This window comes from Bufo gargarizans, chromosome 3 (assembly GCF_014858855.1).
Source record: "Bufo gargarizans isolate SCDJY-AF-19 chromosome 3, ASM1485885v1, whole genome shotgun sequence".
NCBI lineage: Eukaryota > Metazoa > Chordata > Amphibia > Anura > Bufonidae > Bufo > Bufo gargarizans.
This window is the reverse complement of record NC_058082.1, coordinates 18,288,643-18,300,749: the sequence shown is the minus strand read 5'-3', so window position 1 is coordinate 18,300,749 and position 12,107 is coordinate 18,288,643. Positions and strand designations below refer to the sequence as shown.

Below are 12,107 nucleotides of genomic sequence, written 5' to 3'. Positions count from 1 at the left end.
GCTCTGCTCCCCCTGCTGTTATCTCTGTGCTCTGCTCCCCCCTGCAGTTATCTCTGTGCTCTGCTCCCCGCCTGCAGTTATCTCTGTGCTCTGCTCCCGGCCTGCAGTTATCTCTGTGCTCTGCTCCCCTCCTGCTGTTATCTCTGTGCTCTGCTCCCCCCCTGCAGTTATCTCTGTGCTCTTCTCCCCCTTAGTTCTAGAGGTCGGGGTGTCTTTTTTTCTAGCTCTGTGTCCTGCAGCTGCTGGAGCCATTTTGTTGTAGCCTTCCCTCTAGTGGCTATGCTGGAGGGGGAGGGAAGCCGTGTGCTTCCTGCTGAGCAGATCAGGACGCGGGGGAGGATTCCATGGAGCTGCTGCTGCTGCAGGTAAGTAGTTCTCGGCTGCAGGGCCCCTGGCTTTCCTTCCTCTGTCCACAGGCGTCTGCTCCTGGCTCCACGGATAGAGGACTGACGTTTGTCCTGCAGAACTGCCAGATGGGAGTGATTGTTCCCTCTAGAAGGGAGACACTAATGTGGATGAAATATAATTAAAGGGGGGATTTATCAAACTGGTGTAAAGGAAAACTGGTTTAGTTGCCCATAGCAACCAATCTGCGCCTAGAGCCGGGGTCAGCCGCCTTCGGCTCTCCAGCTGTCGTGAAACTACAACTTCCAGCATGCACACTTGCTTAGCTGTTCCAATAACTCCCATAGACTGACAGGAGGATACTGGGAGTTGTAGTTTCAGGTTGCAGATCCCTGACCTGGAGTCTCTGTGATGGGGAGACCAGTCTGGGTGGATGATGTCACCAAGCCTGGGTCCACGTCACGTTTTTGACCTATGTGTAACAAATGCGTTGGGAAAACACGGATGCAAAAATGATGTTTGAGATGTTTTGAAGAGCGAGAGAAGGAATGGAGCGACCCACCTCATGTAGTGTACAGCGGTGCCCAGTGAGCGTGGCTCTGATTCTCCCTAACTGATGGACCGCCGGGTAGATGGCGCCTCTCGCAGATGGGTATTTGCCGCATCAGCACAAGAAGGTCCCAACCTCCTCAGCTGTAGCCAAGAGTCTCAGGTCCTGGCTTCTTCAGATGGAGGAGGTCCCTCATGATGACATTCTAAAATCTGGGTCACGGTCAGATATGTGCCCCCTCACAGTAGTAATGGTCAGATATGTGCCCCCCTCACAGTAGTAATGGTCAGATATGTGCCCCCCTCACAGTAGTAATGGTCAGATATGTGCCCCCTCACAGTAGTAATGGTCAGATATGTGCCCCTCGCAGTAGTAATGATCAGATATGGGCCCCCTCACAGTAGTAATGGTCAGATATGGGCCCCCCTCACAGTAGTAATGGTCAGATATGGGCCCCCCTCACAGTAGTAATGGTCAGATATGTGCCCCCCTCACAGTAGTAATGGTCAGATATGGGCCCCCCTCACAGTAGTAATGGTCAGATATGGGCCCCCCTCACAGTAGTAATGGTCAGATATGTGCCCCCCTCACAGTAGTAATGGTCAGATATGTGCCCCCCTCACAGTAGTAATGGTCAGATATGTGCCCCCCTCACAGTAGTAATGGTCAGATATGTGCCCCCTCACAGTAGTAATGGTCAGATATGTGCCCCCTCACAGTAGTAATGGTCAGATATGTGCCCCCCTCACAGTAGTAATGGTCAGATATGTGCCCCCCTCACAGTAGTAATGGTCAGATATGTGCCCCCTAGTATGGTCAGATATGTGCCCCTCACAGTAGTTATGGTCAGATATGTGCCCCCTCACAGTAGTTATGGTCAGATATGTGCCCCCTCACAGAAGTAATGGTCAGATATGTGCCCCCCTCACAGTAGTAATGGTCAGATATGTGCCCCCCTCACAGTAGTAATGGTCAGATATGTGCCCCCTCACAGTAGTAATGGTCAGATATGTGCCCCCTCACAGTAGTAATGGTCAGATATGTGCCCCCCTCACAGTAGTAATGGTCAGATATGTGCCCCCCTCACAGTAGTAATGGTCAGATATGTGCCCCCCTCACAGTAGTAATGGTCAGATATGTGCCCCCCTCACAGTAGTAATGGTCAGATATGTGCCCCCCTCACAGTAGTAATGGTCAGATATGTGCCCCCTCACAGTAGTAATGGTCAGATATGTGCCCCCCTCACAGTAGTAATGGTCAGATATGTGCCCCCCTCACAGTAGTAATGGTCAGATATGTGCCCCCCTCACAGTAGTAATGGTCAGATATGTGCCCCCTCACAGTAGTAATGGTCAGATATGTGCCCCCTCACAGTAGTAATGGTCAGATATGTGCCCCCTCACAGTAGTAATGGTCAGATATGTGCCCCCCTCACAGTAGTAATGGTCAGATATGTGCCCCCCTCACAGTAGTAATGGTCAGATATGTGCCCCCTCACAGTAGTAATGGTCAGATATGTGCCCCCTCACAGTAGTAATGGTCAGATATGTGCCCCCTCACAGTAGTAATGGTCAGATATGTGCCCCCCTCACAGTAGTAATGGTCAGATATGTGCCCCCCTCACAGTAGTAATGGTCAGATATGTGCCCCCCTCACAGTAGTAATGGTCAGATATGTGCCCCCCTCACAGTAGTAATGGTCAGATATGTGCCCCCTCACAGTAGTAATGGTCAGATATGTGCCCCCCTCACAGTAGTAATGGTCAGATATGTGCCCCCCTCACAGTAGTAATGGTCAGATATGTGCCCCCCTCACAGTAGTAATGGTCAGATATGTGCCCCCTCACAGTAGTAATGGTCAGATATGTGCCCTCTTCACCTTAAGTTAAAAATATATACTCCCCTAGTTGCTCCTGATCACAGTTCAGCCGCTGACGCTCCACAGCAGTAGCAGGATGTAGTGTCACACGTTGCTGGTCTGTGTCGGTGGCGGAGCACAGCAGATTCCCGGCCGCTCCTCCTCATACACAGACCGGCAGTGTGATGGGTGACACTACATCCTGCTACTGCTGTGGAGCCAGGGCCATGTTCAGATTTGATGCTGCCCGAGGCACTTTAGTGCCAGCTTTCTCCCCCCCAATGAAGTCCATAGCTGATGGTAAACTGCTCCCTAGGCCTTCAGCTATCCCTCAGGACTCCCTCATACACTTGGACAATTAAAGCACTGACCTGTTCTGCGTGTGCTCGGCAGCTGAAGGCGTCTGTGTGGGTCCCATGTTCTTATCTGCCCGCACTGCTGAGAAAAGTGATGTTCTATATACAAACGGGGGCGTTACCATTACACCTAGAGGCTCCGCCCTCTGTAACTGCCACGCCCTCTGCACTTTAACATGGCCCCGTGGGATGACAATTACACTGCCAGGCCCTGTCAGAGTAGAGACAGCAGAGCCTCTAGGTGTAATGGTAACGCCCCCGTTGCTCCTAGAGCATCATGCAGGCATGTATGAACATGGGCCCAACACAGACCGGCACTGATGGGGGGTGTGACGCTTTGCGATACTAGGAAATCGCAAATGCGCCATATCAACATAGAAATATAGAAACCTAGAATGTGTCGGCAGATAAGAACCATTTGGCCCATCTAGTCTGCCCAATATACTGAGTACTATGGATAGCCCCTGGCCCTATCTTATATGAAGGATAGCCCCCGGCCCTATCTTATATGAAGGATAGCCCCTGGCCCTATCTTATTTCACAATCACAAAGACAAAAGAGCCTTCACTAAGAATCTTCTCTTTTGACTAAAAAAGTAATTCACAGAGCAGAGGTGCCATTATCACCACCTTGTGACAAACCTTTCCTGCCCATGCCAAGTTGAGTACCCATCCATCTAGTTCTCTTGTGACAGAACCTCATAAACCTGGTCTTGCTGCAGCCATAGTATCCCTCAATACCAGCAGGGGTCTCACACCCACAGCCTGGGCAGCGAGCTTCAGAAGAAAAGGACAGATCCTTATCACACAGCTGGTTGGTACAGGAAGGAAGATGACCTGAAAGTCCCCTTCAATCCATAAGCTTCATATTTTTACCATATTTTCCTAATATTTCATGGGTTATGGAAATGTGAAAGGAACCATCCTTTCAGAGATGGTTTTGGTTCTTCTAAGCCACCTTCTAGGAAACCCGCGGGCAAATCAGAGATTCCCGCTCTGAGATGTGGCTTAGTACGACGGGATTGGCGGGTGGTTGTCACAGGGGGCTTTAGCGCTGCCCTAGCCATTTTACAGGCTAAAGCATGTCCATTAGTGCCGGTGACATCACCGGGCTCACTGCCAGGAGGAAGCCTCCCCCAAATAGTATCCCCAGTGGTAATAAGGCTCCCTACAGTACCCTCAGTACTAGTAAGGCCTCCCTATAGGGCACCTCTTATAGTCTATAAGGCACTTCTATAGAGCCCTCAGTAGTAGTAATGCCCTCCACCACTGCCCACAGTATTTATAATGTTCCCTGCAGTGCCCCCTGTAATTATAATACCTCCTGCCGTACCCCTCTGAGTTATAATCATCTCTGTAGTGCCCCCATAAATTATAATGCCCGTCCTCTCCCTCCAGTCTTCTATACCATGCAGTCCCATGTAAATAACCCCAGTCGTCTCCCCATACTGTATGTATTGTCTCCTTGTGGCCCCTATACAGTATAATGTCTCCTTGTGGCTGCCCGCATACGGTATAACGTCTCCTTGTGGCTGCCCGCATACGGTATAACGTCTCCTTGTGGCTGCCCGCATACGGTATAACGTCTCCTTCTGGCTGCCCGCATACGGTATCACGTCTCCTTCTGGCTGCCCGCATACGGTATAACGTCTCCTTCTGGCTGCCCGCATACGGTATAACGTCTCCTTCTGGCTGCCCGCATACGGTATAACGTCTCCTTCTGGCTGCCCGCATACGGTATAACGTCTCCTTCTGGCTGCCCGCATACTGTATAAAGTCTCCTTCTGGCTGCCCGCATACGGTATAACGTCTCCTTCTGGCTGCCCCCATACGGTATAACGTCTCCTTGTGGCTGCCCGCATACGGTATAACGTCTCCTTCTGGCTGCCCGCATACGGTATAACGTCTCCTTCTGGCTGCCCCCATACGGTATAACGTCTCCCTGCGGCTGCCCCCATACGGTATAACGTCTCCCTGCGGCTGCCCGCATACGGTATAACGTCTCCTTGCGGCTGCCCGCATACGGTATAACGTCTCCTTCTGGCTGCCCGCATACGGTATAACGTCTCCTTCTGGCTGCCCGCATACGGTATAACGTCTCCTTCTGGCTGCCCGCATACGGTATAACGTCTCCTTGTGGCTGCCCCCATACGGTATAACGTCTCCTTGTGGCTGCCCCCATACGGTATAACGTCTCCTTGTGGCTGCCCCCATACGGTATAACGTCTCCTTGTGGCTGCCCGCATACGGTATAACGTCTCCTTGTGGCTGCCCGCATACGGTATAACGTCTTCTTGTGGCTGCCCGCATACGGTATAACGTCTCCTTGTGGCTGCCCGCATACGGTATAACGTCTCCTTGTGGCTGCCCGCATACGGTATAACGTCTCCTTGTGGCTGCCCGCATACGGTATAACGTCTCCTTGTGGCTGCCCCCATATGGTATAACGTCTCCTTGTGGCTGCCCCCATACGGTATAACGTCTCCTTGTTTTTTTCTTTTAAATGGGTATTTATCGCGATACATTTCTTAATATCGTTATTGTCTGAATATCTTTGATATCGCCCAACCCTAGGCCGGGTAGAGGAGACAATTCCTCCTCAGGTCCGAGGTACTACTCCTGACAATGGGGTTTATAACCAGAAGGACTCTTCTGCCTCTGAGAAAAAGCTTGAATTCTGACGTCAATGAGCTGCCAGTGGGTGGAAGAGTCTTTTTACGGCTCGCTGGTTTCTAGACATAAGAAATGACTACAAAATAGAATTCTCTTCTATACCACCCCAAGACAGTCTTCTGTCAAACCGGCTCGCTTAGAGGAGTCTATTCTACAGTTCATACACATGAAGGTATTGGTAGAGGAACCTTCTACAGAAATGGGATTAGGCGTCTATTCCAAAGTGTTCCTTGTACCCAAACCAGAACTGTAATAGAACTTAGATTTCTAATTTATTTGCAGGAAAAGGTTTTGCATGGAAGCTATCCGGGATACTCTGACTCTACTGGACGATTTCCTCACTATCGATCTAAAGGACATGTACCTACATATTACTACTTATCTACTCTGCAGAAGATCCTTTCCTGTGGCTGTCTAGGTAAGAGAAAAAAATCACTCACAGCTCACACTTCATTCCTATTCAGCAATCGTCTGCTCGTCAGTGGAGGAGACACATTCACATGCAGAGATCTTCTCCACAGTATAGGGCGCAGTGATCACTAATGCCATCACCCATCCCCATACAGAAGGGATCCTTCCTGACAGTCGCCTGCTCGTCAGTGGAGGAGACACATTTACATGCAGAGATCTCCTCCACAGTATAGGGAGCAATGATCACTAATGCCATCTCTCGTCCCCATACAGAAGTGTAAAGGGGCCTTAAGAGGGTATGATAATAATTCCCTAGAATGTAGAAAGGTCATCAATTTGAGATCGGTAGGGGTCCGACTCCCGGTGTCCTTTCTCAGGAGGAGTGTCCTTTCCATAGCAGCTCTCGCCCTATCGGAGCTCAGGGGGCATGTCCTTTCTCAGGAGGAGTGTCCTTTCCATAGCAGCTCTCGCCCTATCAGAGCTCAGGGTGTGTGTCCTTTCTCAGGAGGAGTGTCCTTTCCATAGCAGCTCTCGCCCTATCAGAGCTCAGGGGGCGTGTTCGTTCTGCTGCAGTGGAAGAATAGAACAGAGAATGTGCGTCCACCTTAGTGGGGTGGACAGAGAAATAAGGAAAAGAACAAACAAGAGGAGGCGCTATAAATACAGATTTTATTGGAGAACTCACTGGCCATACTAAAAGTTTCATCACATGCCGTATTCAGATCTATGTGTTGGTTTGAAAAATGCAAAATACTTTTCTTGGGACAATCCTTTTAAGGAGCAAAGATTCATCAGCTTGAAACGCAGACTTCTTGGCCAATTTGGTGACCAGTTTATCCACCTTATGTGGGGATTCCACGTTCTTCCGATTCTTTGAGGACAATCTTATACACAACATGAAATCAGGAGCCAAAGTTGGGGTTTTTATCCGGTTTTGTCCAACTTGGTTCAAAAATAATTTACAGGTCCAGTTGACTCTGAAGAACTGTAATGAAAAAGAGAACCACCGCACACTCAGAGTTCTCTGTTTCACTTATGTTTGGATCATATCCACTCCACCGAAGCACCTCGTTATTTAGACAGTGAGCGCATCCCCAAATTATCTAGGTCTGAAGAACTTCTTTAGTCTTTTTATGTGGAAATTTGATGAGGGCATCTTCATTCACTGCGTCCTTGGGAGAGTCATCAGCTCCGTAACTTCCTTCAATCTCAGAGCTTTATTCTTGTGAAAAACCTGTTCAGACTCCTCTTGTTTAGAAGTGTCCCCTTCGGAGAAAGGCTGGGCACCTGCAAGAAACGGCATTAGTATGGGAAGACATACTGACGTCCCACCCTGTCCCTTTAGGAGCGCACACACCTTAGACCGCACACTGGCTTGGCTGCCCCAGAAATTACAGATATGGAAAGGGTCCCAACTGTGCCCCTCTTCCTGTAACACGCGGGATGCTGCCCTGTGGGAGAACGCAACTAGAAATGGGGCAGGTGCACTCCTGGGGGTCACATCCAACGGTGGGGTGTGCAACCCGTGTTCTGCCTGCCTGCAAGGAAGGAGGAGAGACTCTCTGAAATTTCTCCAGTTTATTTTGAACTTGTTTTCGTCATCTTGTTTTGAGTGTTTTTATGTATTTTACTTCTTATATTAAAACTTTAATAAGTTTGTTCCTTGTCTGCTCGAAATAATTCTATAGTGTTAACCGTATGACTCCCAGAGAACAGCGGGGCGGATGTAATAATCCGGTAGGCGGTGTAAACGTTGAGATAACAAACAGGGCGACTTTATGTTTTGGAGTAAATATAGGAATCTGAGAAGGAGGATAAAGACCCACCAGGGTTATCACAGGGGCTCGGGCTGGATGATAAATCTGGTACATGACTTCATACCACCAATGGACTTACCTTGCCATAGAATTCAGAGCCAAAATTTGAGTGCAATTTTGTAATTTGCTGCATTTCGAGCCACGCCCACACTGTAAGCCACACCCTCTTTTGAACATGGGACAGAGAATTATTCTTTTAGGAATCAGTATGTGTGACATGAGCTACGAGGTTGGCACACCATAGGCCACAATTCAGATGTAGCCCTCTGTGTGCGCTGTGTCTACGCGTGTTCAGCTGACAGCTGTCCCACCGCCATCCATACACATGCACACTTGGATCTGCTGAGTGTCCATGAGTTAAAAGGATCGGACATGTTGAAATCCAACTGCCTGACTGCACTACCCTGACAGGAGCACCCATACACATGGTCAGCCAACATGAATATCCTATGCATAAGCAGCGGAATGCTATATTTACTTTATCGCAATGGTGGGTGATTAAATATCATATTATGATCAGCAATGTATGTCCCCTCCGTTGAATGCTGTGAGTAGTAGTCCTTTATAATCAGTGATTCTATACTTCATGTAAGATCTTCTTCCAAATGGGATTTTACCCTCAATCCTCTGTTTCCCCTCAGGTTTCTTTGTAAGATGATGGTTCTTTCCATCAATGATCCACCAAGGATGGACCAAAACCGATACCTCATGGCTACAAGGATATTAGACCTCACCCTGGAGATCATCTCCTTGATAACTGGAGAGGTGAGAGTCTCACATTACGTCACTCTTATCTCTAGTATTAAACCAGGTAAATGTCTGGAAAGGTGGAGGCTTCTTACAATCTCTGTAGTGATCGGCGTCTCCCCATACACAGGATTACACAGTAGTGAAGAAGTCGTCTGATAAGTGTGTGACACCCCGTGTGTCAGGAGGACGGAGCAGGACCCAGAGCCCCATCACCGAGCCTCCACCTCATTCACTGATACATGAGCAGAAGATCCTAGAACTTACCAACAGGATCACTGACCTGCTGACCGGAGAGGTGAGTGCTGCTGGGACATTATACAATAAAGCCAAGGGAGGGGTCTGGTAATGACTATCATTGTGTTGTCAGGTTCCAGTAAGGTGTCAGGATGTCGCTGTCTATTTCTCCATCGAGGAGTGGGAGTATCTAGAAGGACACAAGGATCAGTACAAAGATGTCATGATGGACAGTCACCAGACCCTCACGTCACTGGGTAAGAGGAGACCTTCCTGATAGAGTAGAGTCCAGGTTTAGGGGTCACCTAGACTCACCACCCCTCTTCTGATCATCACATATAGACAATGTATTCAGTCTCTGTGTATATTTCCTATAGATGGATCCAGTCAGAGATATTCACCAGAGAGATTTCCTAGTCCTCTGTATTCCCAGGACTGTCCAGACGAGAAGCTGAATGTCCCACTGGATCATCAGGATGTCTTGACGGAGAATCACCAGATCCTCACATCACTGGGTAAGAGGAGACCTTCCTCATAGAGGAGAGTCCAGGTTTGGGGGTCACCTAGACTGACCCCTCATCTAATCATCACATATAGACAATGTATTCGGTCACTGTGTATACTCCTATAGATGGATCCAGTCAGAGAAATCCACCAGAGAGATGTCGTAGTCCTCTATGTCCCCAGGACTGTCCAGAGGAGAAGCCGAATGTCTTACTGGTTCATCAGGACGTCTTGACGGATAATCACCAGATCCTCACATCACTGGGTAAGAGGAGACCTTCCTCATAGAGGAGAGTCCAGGTTTGGGGGTCACCTAGACTGACCCCTCATCTAATCGTCACATATAGACAATGTATTCAGTCACTGTGTATATTCCTATAGATGGATCCAGTCAGAGAAATCCACCAGAGAGATGTCATAGTCCTCTATATTTCCAGGACTGTCCAGAGGAGAAGCTGAAGGTCCCACTGGATCATCAGGACGTCTTGACGGATAATCACCAGCTTATTACATTACTGGGTAAGAGGAGACCTTCCTCATAGAGGAGAGTCCAGGTTTGGGGGTCACCAAGACTCACCCCTCATCTAATCATCACATATAGACAATGTATTCAGTCACTGTGTGTATTTCCTATAGAAGGATCCAGTCAGAGAAATCCACCAGAGAGATGTCCCAGTCCTTTGTATTCCCAGGACTGTCCAGAGGAGAAGCTGAATGTCACACTGGATCATCAGGACGTCTTGACGGATAATCACCAGCTCCTTACATTACTGGGTAAGATGAGACTTTTCAGATTATAAAGGAGAGTAACGTTGCACAGGGTACAAATTATCAATACCCAATCAATACTTTTGTACCGGTATCAATTCGATACCAGGATTTGCCTTTTACTGATACTAGGCTGTGCTACTGCTCTCCCTCCCCCCTGTGCCAATGCTGCCACCAATGAGAGGAGGAGGGGAGGGGCTGTGGCCACTGCGCCACCAATGAAGATAACTCGCCCATTAATATAGATACAGGAGGCTGCAGAATCAAATAGCAGGCACCCGACCTCTATGACAGGGAGCTGTGATCCGCGGCAGATAACCCCTCAGGTGCCGCACAAAGCACAGGGCAGCAGGGAGAGTGTAAGATCTTATTCACCCTAATAGAGCTCTATTAGGGTAAATAGGACAAGGGTTCTAGACCCTAAGGGGAGAAATAGTTATTAAACAAATAGTTAAAAAAAAAAATCTAAATATTAAGTATAAATAACTCCCTGCGCCGAAACAGTAAAAATAAAAACTGCGCGATTCGCCATTTTGTAATCCACTTGTCCCCTCCAAAAATAGGATAGGACTGTTCGATTATGGGCCGGACGTTTCTTAAAATGCGAAATGCATGCAGCTTTTTTGATGTTTTATTTTTTTCGCATGGTATCGAATAGTATCGAGTATCACAATACTTTTTTATGGTATTGAAATCGAATCAAAATTTTGGTTTCGTGACAACCCTAAAGGAGAGTCCAGGTTTGAGGGTCACCTAGACTCGCCACTCATCTGATCATCACATATAGACAATGTATTCACTAACCTAACTCCTTGTTTCCAAAAATGAATGAAGCTACAAATCTTGGACAAGTGTAGAATCCAGTCAGAGCACCTCCACTTGGTGTCACAATGTAAGGGGAGGGGAGGAACTCCAGAATGACAACAGAAGGAAAAAGACCAGTAACTAAGCCTCAAGGCTTAGGAAAAGGGAAACGGTCACCACTTGTGGAAACCCTAGACCTAGCCCTGACTCCTGACAGTATGAATAGACCCTGAAGGTGGGAATATTCATACACCGTAAACCTAGGCCCTGGTAACCCTGAATAGCCCTAGGAGTAGTGACAGGGTCTGAGACTACTGGTTCCTTCCCAGATGAACGAACCAACGTCTCCCTGAGGCCTAGTAAACAACAAGCTAATAGGAACAACAAAATACAAGGAGAAGTACACTTATCTTCAATAGAAAATGGATGAGCAGGAACTCGGTTGAGGACAACACACCAGCTCTTCCAACTCCAGGCAGAGAATATCAACCGCATGGTATGAGGTGTGAGTCCAGACTTAATAGAGGAGCAGTAATTACCACAAGCTACACCTGACACAAGAGGTGTGGTCATTACCAACAACAATAATGCAACAAGTGAAAACAGAGAGGCTGTCGGATAACCTCACGTGTTGTCAGTCTCTCAGGTCTTCTAACCTCTGTCACGGGAGGGACCGTGACACTTGGTCCGTCACAACAGTAAAATAGACAAATCATCAGGTCCAGATGGTACAGCTGATAAGTCTAAGTCCTGAAAACCCGGCTCCCCCTCGCCCACTACTGATTAACATATTTTGAACTCAGTGGTGAAGGGGCATAGAGATGTGGTGCCAACATTCCCAAAGTGAGACTGGAATCTCTAGACCTGGGGAAATGTTTGATGTTTGTTGTTTATCTGGGCTTTTCAAAGGTTTTTAATGCTGTCAAATCACTGATTATATAAGATGACAAACAAATCACTTCTGTGCCACGTAAAGGTTGGTACATAAGATGAGAATGCGAGGACTGGGAGAACATGTATGTAACTTCAACAGTAACTG

The 12,107-nt window shown here is 48.1% G+C and overlaps 1 protein-coding gene across 4 annotated transcripts in view; it reads left to right on the top strand.

Annotated features, from left to right (window-relative positions):
- The first annotated feature begins 280 nt into the window (after positions 1–280).
- The window catches only part of LOC122931070 (zinc finger protein 773-like), a 426,553-nt gene continuing 414,726 nt past the window's right edge, over positions 281–12,107 (top strand). For 3 of the 4 annotated variants that reach the window (XM_044284983.1, XM_044284981.1, XM_044284986.1), the window contains exons 1-7: positions 281–365; positions 6,063–6,198; positions 8,650–8,773; positions 8,886–9,053; positions 9,126–9,249; positions 9,370–9,507; positions 9,624–9,761. In XM_044284983.1, the coding sequence (XP_044140918.1) occupies positions 8,663–8,773; positions 8,886–9,053; positions 9,126–9,249; positions 9,370–9,507; positions 9,624–9,761 (679 nt within the window). In that variant the 5' untranslated portion in view covers positions 281–365; positions 6,063–6,198; positions 8,650–8,662. Of the gene's footprint in view, positions 366–6,062; positions 6,199–8,649; positions 8,774–8,885; positions 9,054–9,125; positions 9,250–9,369; positions 9,508–9,623; positions 9,762–9,877; positions 10,016–10,132; positions 10,271–12,107 lie in introns of all 4 variants that reach the window. The other variant, XM_044284982.1, reaches the window with a different exon arrangement.